Consider the following 12,736-nt stretch of genomic DNA (forward strand, 5'->3'; position numbering starts at 1 on the left):
GCACAGTGAGCACTGGGCCACCTCCACAGTGAGCACTGGACCACCTGCACAGTGAGCACTGGGCCACCTGCACAGTGAGTACCTCCACAGTGAGTACCAGGATGGGGCCACCTCCACAATGAGCACTGGGCCATCTGCACAGTGAGCACTCGGCCACCTCCACAATGAGCACTGGGCCACCTCCACAATGAGCACTGGAACACCTGCACAGTGAGCACTGGGCCACCTGCACAGTGAGCACTGGGCCACCTCCACAATGAGCACTGGACCACCTGCACAGTGAGCACTGGACCACCTGCACAGTGAGCACTGGACCACCTGCACAATGAGCACCAGGATGGGGCCAACTCCACAATGAGCACTGGGCAAACTTCACAATGAGCACTGGGCCACCTGCACAGTGAGCACTGGACCACCTGCACAATGAGCACTGGGCCACCTGCACAGTGAGCACTGGACCACCTGCACAGTGAGCACTGGGCCACCTGCACAGTGAGCACTGGGCCACCTCCACAGTGAGCACTGGGCCACCTGCACAGTGAGCACTGGACCACCTGCACAGTGAGCACTGGGCAACCTGCACAGTGAGCACTGGGCCACCTGCACAGTGAGCACTGGACCACCTGCACAGTGAGCACTGGGCCACCTGCACAGTGAGCACCAGGATGGGGCCACCTCCACAATGAGCACTGGGCCACCTGCACAGTGAGCACTGGGCCACCTGCACAGTGAGCACTGGGCCACCTGCACATTGAGCGCTCGGCCACCTCCACAGTGAGCACTGGGCCACCTGCACAGTGAGCACTGGGCCACCTGCACATTGAGCGCTCGGCCACCTCCACAGTGAGCACTGGGCCACCTCCACAATGAGCACTGGGCCACCTGCACAGTGAGCACTGGACCACCTGCACAGTGAGCACTGGACCACCTGCACAGTGAGCACTGGGCCACCTGCACAGTGAGCACTGGGCCACCTGCACAGTGAGCACTGGGCCACCTTCACAGTGAGCACTGGACCACCTGCACAGTGAGCACTGGACCACCTGCACAGTGAGCACTGGGCCACCTGCACAGTGAGCACTGGGCCACCTCCACAATGAGCACTGGAGCACCTGCACAGTGAGCACTGGGCCACCTGCACAGTGAGCACTGGGCCACCTGCACAGTGAGCACTGGACCACCTGCACAGTGAGCACTGGGCCACCTGCACAGTGAGCACTGGACCACCTGCACAGTGAGCACTGGACCACCTGCACAGTGAGCACTGGGCCACCTGCACAGTGAGCACTGGGCCACCTCCACAGTGAGCACTGGACCACCTGCACAGTGAGCACTGGGCCATCTGCACAGTGAGCACTGGGCCACCTGCACAGTGAGCACTGGACCACCTGCACAGTGAGCACTGGACCACCTGCACAGTGAGCACTGGGCCACCTGCACAGTGAGCACTGGGCCACCTGCACAGTGAGCACTGGACCACCTGCACAGTGAGCACTGGACCACCTGCACAGTGAGCACTGGGCCACCTGCACAGTGAGCACCAGGATGGAGTTTTGCATTGGAGAATGTGGAGATAAGGAGTGAGTGAGGCTGGCTGCCCGGAGTAGGGGGCCTTAGCAAGCATGTCCATTCTGGGCACCAAGTGATGAACATCCTTGGTAAGGTTCTCTCTAACAGGTTGCTGAGTGAGGAGAAGGAGGAAATTGAGGCTGTCCCATAAATACTATCTGATCACCAGCACGGGAGTCCTTGAGGCTTCCTCACCCTCCACACTGTGGCTTTGGTCACAGGAAGGGCAGCTGTCCAGGTGAGCTCTCCATGTTATATTTCTTCAGTTGTATTACGTCAAGGATCGCATTGTGTCCCCCTTCCCAGGCACACACTGAAACACTAACCGCTAATATAATAGACAGGGTATTTAGAACATAATTCATGTTCACCAAAATTATATGGTTGGGACCCAAATTCAAAAGGGCATGCTCCTCCCAAGAGGGCACATCTGGGAGTGTGCCTGGCACAGCCTGGGCCCCTTTGACTGTCAGTGAGATGGGGGTGGGAGGGAGGGCACTGATGAAATCCCACTGCTGTAGGAACAGGTTTTAGAACTGCAAGACTCCTCCCTGCATGAATAACGCAAACTACTCCCTCAATTCCATGTCAGAAGCGGCTGCAGGGCATCTAGAATAAACTACCCATTCAGTTGTATTCTAATACAAGCACCCCTCACCTTATGGACTTTGTTTTAACTCCCTTCCATTCAGATTCTCTGTTTTCAAGTGTCTCATCTGGCACTTTAAGACCTGGCTGAGAATTTGCAGAGAAATCACATAAACAAGAGGTCAAGACTTGCCTACTACTGCGAGACCCAGCAATCCTAGCTCACACAAAGCCAGATGTCCATCTTCGCTGGGGCCCTGGATACAGTGAGATGGGGTGTACGGAGAGCAGGTTAAACAGCTCTCTTTCCCATCAGCGTGACACCCTGGCTCCTGCCATGCTGCCAGGAGGTGAACAGTTGAGAAAGCCCAACAATGCTTCTTTGCTTTAAAGAGCCCCTGGGTGGTCTTCTATGAGGGTGAAGGGGGAAGCTGTCGCTCAGGGCTGCCATCAGCCACAGTGGGGGCCAGAAGGGGACAGAGGAGCAGCAATGAAAAGAGGGAAGGGGTGAGATGGTGACCCCTTCAGCTCCGGCGGGAGGCAGGGACTGCAGACAGTGGGTTTTGCAGGACGAGGAGCCTGAGGGTCCTCAGCTCAGGGACCCGGTGTCCTCCCCGCTCCACGCTGGGCAGCCCTGGCTGCTGTCACACAGCCTCCCCAGCACTGGATTCACTTACTTATCTGGGAGATGGACAGCAGAGCTCCCTGTCCACTGACGCACTTCCTAAGTGCTCCAAATGCCTGCATTTGCTGAGACTGGGCTGAGCTCTGGATCGTTAGAAATCTCTTAAAAAGAATTCCTGGCCTCTTTTGAATCTAAGCGAAGTCTACCTTCTGGTGTCCTGTCCACTCCTAGAAAGGTCAGCGCCCAAGGCTGCACAGTCCTGGGGAACAGACACTTCCAGACGCTGGACACATTGTTGACAATGTGACAAGTTATGAAGCTCACAGGTGTGGCCTGCCACACTGCTGCCATGGCTTATTTCACAACCACTGGGTCTCTACCCTCAACCTCGTGTCACCAAAAGCCAAGTCCACCATCACTCAGTGTCACCAGGCAGTGGAGGGTGGCCACAGCGTATGCAAGGGATAAAGACCCACAGAGATCCCAACACTGGCCTGGGCGTCAGGACAGCCAGTGGCATGTGAGCTGACACAGACAGGCAGGGGTGTCTTCTCCCGTATAGTGTCCCAGCTGAGAACTGTGGCCCTCCCCTTCTCCAACAGGCTTTAAGGATACAATTGCCACCTTGACTTGGAGATGCTGTGAGTCCCTTGAGCTGACTGGTCCACAAACTGGTAAATGATTAGAATCTTGGGGTGCCTATTTGCAGCTGTCACCATGGGGGCAAACCGCTCCCCCCGCCCACACACACACTGGCCCTCCATCTCCTGCAAAGGCACGGGCAGAGGCAGGTGTTGGCGAGAGCCTTACCTGGTCCAGCTTCCAGTGGAACTCTGCAGGGCGGAAGGTGTCGGCCTGGTCGAAGTCCTTGCGTAACAGGAAGACGAGACGGCAGTTGTGTACGTACAGGGCATAATGGTGCCGGTTCATTTCTGAAAAGCAGAAGGAAGGATTGGCAGGTGAGAGACCCTCCACGTCGGCCCCTGTGGAGGAGTCAGCCTACTCCATCAAGCAGCCCAGCTCAGAGGACAAAGCCACAGCCATTCTAGTTCGCACTGGAAGGCTCCAGAACACAGAGCTCCCTGAGTCAGACAAGGAAGACTAGAGCAAGCACAACCATGAGAATCTGTGGGGCTTTAAGTATTAGCCAACTTGAGCTCAGTGGTTGCATCAACCCAGCATTAGAATAGCATCTAGGTTAACAAGCTCATTTTTGCTGTTAGCATTGCCGGCATTTGCAGGAGGGTCAGGGGCCTTCTGCCAGCACCACCAGCTGCTGTGTGCTCCTTGGACACAGCGGGTTCTCCTAGAATGCTGGCTTTTATTTCATCAAGCTTGACGATCGGCCACGGAGCTCCTCTCTTCTCCCTACCGAATCTGTTCAGAGGCGCAGCCACCTTATCAGCCGCTGGGAAGGTGTTGGGGGGCAGAGGGAGAGGGGAGAGGGGGGCACACTGCTTCCCCAGAGTGAGATTCTGTGACTCTCCAAAGTCATGAATGAACCCTCCCACCTCTCCCATCCTGCACCTAAGCTTACAAACTGCCTTTCCTGCTTGGCCAGCCAGACTCCCCTTGGATCCCTGCCCCTACATCTGTCAACTGGCAGATAGGGAGCTGCCCTCAGAGCAGGCACCCAGAAATCCACCAGGAGCATGCTCTGTGTGTGTCAGGTTAGGAGGTGACCATGTACAATGGGAAGAACATGCATTTGAGAGTCAGATTTTGAGCTGAACTGAGTCTTCGAGTGAAGGTGGGGAGAATTATCTAGCCTCAATGTCCTCACTTGTACCACAAAATGTGCCCCAAGGATGGGAGACCATGCACACCCTTGCCGACACTGATCCACTTCCAGGGCTGGGCTTAGCAGGCTCTGGCCCGTCACTTGCCACAGGGTTTGGTCTGGGTTTTATGCCCACCATGCTTCTGCCTCACGGGGCTCCAACTGGGACCTGGCATGTGAGTTAGTTCAGGGCAATAATGTGAGTTTCTCTAAACAGTTCAGAAAGAACCCCCTCTCTCTGCCTCTGAGAAAACAGCAATTGGAAGAGAATTCGTTTCCCTTCTGAAAGGTGCACCATGTAGTGGTGGCCAGGAGCTGCTGCAGCCTACGTGCTAATAGGACATCGACACCCTGTAGGTGCAGAGCTGAGAACCTGCAGGGAAAGGGGCCATAGACAGCCTGTGCTACGTCTGACATCAGCTTGACCTGGACTTCCCATCCATTGTAGCTGAGAGCATTTTAATTGGTACAAGGAGGAGATGCGTGGAAAGCATCTGCCCAGAACAGATGCTCGGGAGCTGTTTGCTATTAGGAGAACAATCTCCTCACCTCGCGATGATGGCAGTGCAGCCAGGGCGAGCAGAGGCTGCTTTCACATAAGGATCTCACTAAGGAGTGGCAGGTAGGAGACCACTGGTTGCCAAGTGTGGGTCTCAGGCACACCCCAGGAGGGTCATCGGATTTTGCTAAGTGCTTCTGTCCTTCTGGCTCCCTATAGTTTCTATTGGTAGCTGTTAAGGAAACAGAAGGGCAGGCCGGTGTTGCGGCACAGAGGATACAGTCATCATTTGCAATGCCAGTATTCCATATGGCCACTGGTTGGAGCCCTGCCTACTCCACTTGCAGTCCATCTCCCTGCCAATGGCCTGGAGATAGCAGCAGAAGATGGACCAAGTGCTCGGGCCCCTTCCACCCATGTGGGCTGCCTGGATAGAATTCCTGGGCTCCTGGCTTTGGCTCAGTCCTTGCTCCTGTAGCCATCTGGGGAAAGAGCCAGCAGATGGAAAACCTCTTTCTGTCTGTCTCTCCCTCTCTTTTTTGTAACTTTGACTTTCAACTAAATAAATACTCTCTTTTTCTAAAAAAAAAAAAAGAAGAAGAAATTACGGGGAGGGGGCAACGCTGGTGTTGTGGTGCAGATGGGTTAGGTCAGGCATCCTTTGTCAGAGCTGCCGTTCGACTTGAGCAGCTCTGCTTCCAACCCTGCTCCCAGCTAACACACCTGGGAAAGCAGCAGATGATGCCTGGGTCCCTGCAGCCCACACGGAAGTATCAGTTGCACCTCCTGGTTCTGGCTGTTTCAGCTCTGGTTGTTATGGCCATTCAGGGAGTGAACCAGAGGATGAAGAGCCTCCCTTCCCTGTCTCTAAAACAATTCCAAAGTTCATGGAAATTGCATATTATGAAAAGCTTGACATGTGCTTCCTTTTTTTTTGCATTCAAATTATTTTGTAATTCAATTTCCCTGTGAATTTTTGAGGTACCTCCCTGTAGAAAGAGTTCTTGCCTTTTGTGTTTAATTAGAGACAAGAAAGGCTGGAGATGTGGAGCAGGAAAGAACAGATCTTTGCAAGATGTTTGTACACAGCCTCTAGCTTGGTGGTCCGTCTCTCCCTGCCTCATGTGCACTGCAGGCACCTGGTGTGCCCAGTGCACACTGGCACCACACGTTCAGGAGTCAACTGCCCTTAGGCATTCTTCAGGGAAGCTTTTTTCCTTTTCTTTGTCTACATCCCTGGCAGATCCAAAAGCCTTCCAGTCACTTTAGATGGCAGGGTAAGCCTCAGAGAGGTACATCCAGGTCACACTTCAGACATCTCAACCAGTTGCAAGATGTAACCCATCCTCCTCTCAGCCTGGATTCATGGCTCAGTGGCCGGGGAGACCTATGTTTCTGTTCTTCTTGTCTTACCCCTCATCTCCCCAGCCCCCGTTGGCTCCTAGGTAAGAGGTGGGGAAGGCAGACAGAAGGTCTGGTGATTTTCCAGCGGCTGCTGTAACCCCTCTCTCCTGGCAGGTGTCTACATAGAGGCTCTTTCAGGAGTATAAAGATTGGTTTGTGGGGAGGCTGTGCAGAGACTTGAGGTTCTCACTGCCTCACTGCCTCCCCAGGGAGGATGGCTCTGCTCTGAGTCCATGGAGGAATGCCCGTCCTCCATGTTGACTCCACCCCACTTTGGGGGTCCCTGCCTCTCCATTCCAGTTGAACTTTCCTGATGCCCCTCAGCTCCTTCCCATGCCCACATTCAGTGTTCTGCCCATGCCCTCATTCACTTCTGGACTCACAGGGCAGGCAGCCTTTGGCCTGTAGCTCAGTTCTGGATGTCCATTTGGCCCCCAAGGACAAGAGGGAAACCACTTAAGTCTTCTTGCCAGATAGTTACAAAATCTGCTCTCCTAACTTCCCCGTCTTTCTCTCCCATGGGTGCAACCCTAAGCCCCTTGACTTTAGACACTCTGGACAAGCCAGGTCCCAGCTTTCCTGGATCTTAAACTCCTGGAGACATTATCTGGGGATCTGCTTTGACACCAGTATGGAGTGAGGCTTACCTTCTTCCCGAGAGCAGACAATCTCATGCCTTCCGAGTGACTTTGCTAGGTCTGTCTGGGGGTGCAAGAACACGGTTTCCCTTTCAGGCAGGAGGCTGTTCTAGAATGTTCTAGAGCATTCTACTAAGCTGGCACTGTCACCTTGCCTGCTGTTGATATCTGGACAAGGTTGACCTCTCTCCTCTCTCTTTCTCTCTCTCTCTCTCTCTCTCATAAAGGCATTCAGGGTCATGGCTAATGCCTCGGAGACCACGTATCAGTCACTGTTCTCAATGAAACATAAGAACTAGCCTAAAGACAGCCCAGCAGGAATGGCAGCTGTAGCTCAAAGGGGATTACTGAGAGAAGACAGGTGATGAGCAGCCATCAGAAAAAGCAGCAGAAAGAGGAAAGGCTCAACCTGGGAGGTGAGGATGGAGTCGGCCCAGGGCTGCACACCAGACCCCCAAACCCTGTGATCCTGCTCCTGGACACAGTGACGCCCATTCACCGCCTCCCCTGAGCCTAGCTGGGACACTAGGACCACTTTCTGGCCAATGAAACTTGATTAGAGGTGAGATCCACCATTTTCTGTCCTAACACAATATTCTGTGTTCAACTCTTTTTTTCCCCGTGGTTAAAGATGGCAGCCCATGTGCCACGATGCCCCGTGGTAAAGACAGAAGACAGAGCAGATCAATCATTCATCTCAGCTATATGTTGGCAGCGATATATGGGGCAAACGGAGACTTTATGATGGACCATATCAATCAGTGGACGACCTCATCGAGCGAAACTGGCAGCGATTCATAACCGGAGAACTATTAACACCACTCGAGCACATATCTCAGAGCATGCCCCACATCCGGGACTCGGGGTGGGCGGGAAACCGGGTGGGGCTTCCCCCTCAATATCCCCCTTTACCTCAGATACAAGATGGAAACAATGTGGACATAATAGTATTACCCACTTCCCTATCCCCCTGAACCTTTTTTTTTTTCTTTTTTTCTTTTCTTTTTCTTTTCTTTTTCTGTCTTTAACTGTAATTAACTATGTAAAGATTGTCAACAACACAATAAAATAGATTATAAAAAAAAATAAATAAAACACGGACTAAAACCAAAAAAAAAAAAAAAAAAAAAAAGATGGCAGCCCACGTGCCATGATGCCCTGTGGCTAAAGATGGCAGCCCACGTACCACGATGCCCCGTGGTTAAAGATGGCAGCCCACGTACCACGATGCCCTGTGGTTAAAGATGGCAGCCCCACGTGTCATGGTGGCCTGCGGCCTCTGCATGGACAAAGTGTAGCTGCACAGGAGGGCTCTGTCAGGGCCAGAGGGAACACTGTGATGGAGAAGCAGCCTCCAAGAGTTTCGTTTTTGGTTGGTGGCAGTGGTAATCTCTTACTTGCTCTCTTGTTCTCTCTCCTGCAATCAGCCTTTGCTGACTAGTCAGTTCTGATATACAGCTATTTATAAATTACTTCATAATGAATGTGCATTAATAAGCTTTACTTAGTGTGGCAAACAGCAATTATTGTGATCTTATGAAGGGTGATTTGACAATTTACATTAATAGCTTTCCTAACATTTATATTCTTAGACTCAGTAATTCCACTTCTGGTCAGGAAAGAATCAGGAATGCCCCAAAGGCACGGGCCAGAATGCTCACTACAGCACAGTTTTATTTGTATTTCAAAGGAGATAATCTAAATATTTAACAAAAAGGAGCAAGTTAAATGAAGTATGATAAATCCATATGGCAGAATTTTATACTGCTATATAATTCACATTTTTAAAGAATATTTTATCTCATAGAAAAATTATCTGGATATAGTTACATAACAGAGACAGATAATAGCATCACGTGTATTATAAAAATATATTGAAAACTGTAAGCATTTTCTACATATGTATGGCAATAAAAATAGCATCTCAATGAAATGTGCAAAACGTTATGAGACAGCTTGTCCCCAAGTGTTAGGATTTAAGGTGGTTTATAATCCTCTTTTTTATATTCTTCTGTGTTTTCACATTTCTGCTATAAACATATGTTGCTTTTATATAACTTGAAAGATTTTTGACATAAAAAATTCTGAACTAAGTTTTAATTTATTTTTGACATTTTTGTTTTCATTTAGGATAAGGAGCTAGGTAGATACAGATTTTAAGTCTGAGAAGTTAGAAAAAAATCTTCTCATCTCCTCTGAGCTGATCATGAATTAATTTGTCAAGTGTTATTTTACACAACAGCAGGCCTTGCTGACCATGGGAGCTTGAATGCCCATTGACGGATTTGCTGAGAGGACAGGAGGTCTCGCAGGTGAAGGCAGGGTTGCTGGCCATGGCTGCGCAAGAGAACCCCCTGAGACTCTGGCTCCTTGAGATGGGGATGCTGGGGGTTGGCGTCCACACACTGCTACCCATGCACTCACTTATTCTAACAAGAACTGCTGGGGCTGTGGTCTGGGCTGGGAGCATGCCGCCCGAGGAATCCAGGTTCTTGGTAAGTGGCTGTGCTGTCCTGGGCCAGTCCCTCCACCTGCCACAGTGCAGGGCCTCCTCTGTAGGCAGGAACATGTGTCTGTCTCTCCTCCCTCCTGGGTGTGCTTGCCACATCTCACAAGGCTCTATCTGTGGGCCTTCAAAAATTCATGGACATGCATAATATGAGAAAACTATGCGTGGATTTCAAATGTATCTTTTTTGCACCAAAATAACTTACTCTTGAATTTCTCGTTATGCAAACCTTTTGGCTGGTGTGCCTGCAGCCACTCATCCCAGCTCGGCTCTCTGCCTCTGCACATTCCTGAGCTGCGGCTCAAACAGCATGGCAGGAGCAGCCCACCGTGTACCCCAGACTCTTGATTGCTGAGCATGGTTCTGAACCCAGTGCCACCTCATGCAGGTCTGAGAGGAAAGCCAGCCCTCAGCCCTGGAGCCTACGCAGCTCAGTCATGGGCAGGGGGAAAGCCAGCCCTCAGCCCTGAGGCCTATGCAGCTCAGTCATGGGCAGGGGGAAAGCCAGGCAAGTCCACCTCCATTTCTACATCCAGAAAATAGATGAACATCGTAAGTGAAGATCAGTGGACGGGCAGTGTGGGAGTTCCTGCAGCACCAGCTAGCGGGAACAAACCCAGACTAACAAGGATCACAACAGCTGAACACTGGTTGTCAGATGTGGCTGAGTGGTTTCATGTTGTATTCCATGTTTGTGTTGTCCCCCCTTTGCAAATGGGGAAATTGAGGCTCAATGAGTTTTTGTTTGTTGGTTTTAGAACTTCCCAAGCCACTGAAGGAGTGGTCAAGCTGAGTCCTGCTTCTGCAAGGACTTCTTAATGACAGCTGCTTTGGTGATGATGGGGTCGGGGTGTTTTGACTCGGGTAGTTCACAGCATGGGGAATGGGGGACTAGAATCAGAGCTGTCAACCTTGCCTCTGACCTCAATGTGTGTGTGTGTGTGTACAAAGAATTCAAATTTCATTGGATCCAAGTTGCTGTTCAAATTTTGAAATCTACTGGCTGTATAACTATTTGTGACAAGTTATTTGAGCACTCAGTGATTTCTGCTTACCCTTAGCATGCGAAAGGCAATAATACTTCCATAAAGTTGAACAAATGCAAAAACCATTTGGAACAGCAACAGCTAACACCAGGTGTATTTTCTCTGCTCCAAGCACTGTCCTGAGCACTCCATACATACATCAACACATTCAATCTTCATAAAACCCCTAAGAGGTAGATAATACTGTATGGCCCATTTTACACATGGAAAGTGAGACCTAGAGGCTGACAATGAGCCCAAGATCACATGACTAGTAAGTTAAGGAGCATTTAAACCATCACACTGTGACTTGTATAAACACTCGACATGCAATAAGCATCTACTAAGGTTCATGATTACCTATGAGAGGGATTTTCCAACTTGTATTTTAAGTCAGCCCTTCATTCAGATGGCTTGTAGAAGTGTTCCTTACCACCTGTTACAGATGAGGCTCTCTGCTTCAAGGAAGAGTGAAGCTTCCCCCCTCATCATCACCTCACTCATAGCAGCCCTGAGGTTCTTCTGGGTTCACTGGGATTCTGAGGAACCTGGTTTGAAAACCACCAGTTCCCAATCTTGTGTCACAATGTGCTAAGTCATGGCTTACAATACCAGCATCCATGTCATTACATTAGTTCCAGTCCTGGCTTCCCTACTTCCTGTCCAGCTCACTGCCAATTCACCTGGCAAGGCAGCAGATGACAGCCCAAGGGCTTCAATGACCATCACCAAGTAGAGACCCGTCACCAGGTAGACTGTCACGAGGTAGAGACCCGTCACCAGGTAGACTGTCACGAGGTAGAGACCCATCACCAGGTAGATGCCATAGGCAGGTAGAGAGACCTGTCTCTAAACACCATCACCAGGTAGAGACCCAGATGGAGTTTGAGGTCCTGGCTTCAGTCTGGCCCAGCCCAGGACACTGCGACAACCTAGGCAGTGAACCAGCAGAATGAAGATCTCTCCCTTTCTCTTCTACGTTCTTTGCATCTGTGCCTCCCCTTCTGCACCCTCTGGGCTCTTGCTCTCCCCGATGCTCAGGATATATCTGCAGGGCCGCTCTCATGCTGCGGCTTTTCTCCATACCCTGCAGTGCTATGCCACTACCCTGCCGGCCGACCCAGGGTGCCTGGCTGGAGACTCCCACCTCTACCCCGCCGGCCGACCCAGGGTGCCTGGCTGGAGACTCCCGCCTCTACCCTGCCGGCCGACCCAGGGTGCCTGGCTGGAGACTCCCGCCTCTACCCCGCCGGCCGACCCAGGGTGCCTGGCTGGAGACTCACCGGTCTTATCTGAGTTGCAGAGGATGGTTTCCTTCTCGGCTCGCACACCGGGGCTAGGGCCGTGTCTCATCCACATGGTGATGGTGAATTGATCTGTCAGGTTTTTGGGCACAATCCCATCAGGAATCTTGGCGCCCTGCCTGCCATCAAACTTGAAGATCATCTCACTGCTGTCCACCAGCAGCCCTGCAGTCCAGTTGGTGGCAGCACTGGGGGACGGCAGGAGGTCAATGATGCCAGAGGAGGCTCCTGTTATTGGCAGAGGACACAGAGAGAAACAGTCATTTCTCTGTTACCTGCCCCCAGATCAGGATGTAACACTGAGCGAGCTTATCTGGAGGCTGGGGCCCAGCATAGGCTTGGAGACTTGGGGAAAGAAACATCACGCATACCATCCCAGTCCCTGAGTTGCTTATGGTCTGCTTGGGGAAGCCTCAGTAAGTTATATACAAAAGCACTGCATGGAACACAGCAGGATGCAATGAACTATACTATAAGGAAGAGGTGTGGGAGGAGTTTAGGGAAGGGGAGAGTCCTGGGGCATTTATTAGCAGGGAAGGTTCCTGGAGAAAGCCAAGTTTTGATCTGGATGCCCAAATTCAATTCAAGCATCTTTCATCCACTCACCTGAAATCAGTTTAATAAGCATCAATCTGTGCTAACAGCCCCTGAGAATGCTGGCCATATGAAAGTGAATCAGACACAGCTCCAGACCTGAAGGAGCTTGGGGTCAACATGGTGACAAGGCTGTCATCAGGGCTGTGACTGAGGAACAGGGCTGTGTCAGGATCCTAGATCCTGATCCCATGAAAAGGC

General features: G+C 51.4%; 1 protein-coding gene across 1 annotated transcript in view; it reads right to left on the reverse strand.

The window, feature by feature from the left end:
- The window catches only part of CLSTN2 (calsyntenin 2), a 435,481-nt gene that overhangs the window by 46,121 nt on the left and 376,624 nt on the right, over positions 1-12,736 (reverse strand). The window contains exons 7-8 of the mRNA XM_004588347.2: positions 11,921-12,169; positions 3,593-3,714 (exon numbers count right to left, since the gene is read on the reverse strand). Coding sequence (XP_004588404.2) covers positions 3,593-3,714; positions 11,921-12,169 — 371 coding nt within the window. The remainder of the gene's footprint in view (positions 1-3,592; positions 3,715-11,920; positions 12,170-12,736) is intronic.

This window comes from Ochotona princeps, chromosome 30 (genome assembly GCF_030435755.1).
Source record: "Ochotona princeps isolate mOchPri1 chromosome 30, mOchPri1.hap1, whole genome shotgun sequence".
NCBI classification, from domain to species: domain Eukaryota; kingdom Metazoa; phylum Chordata; class Mammalia; order Lagomorpha; family Ochotonidae; genus Ochotona; species Ochotona princeps.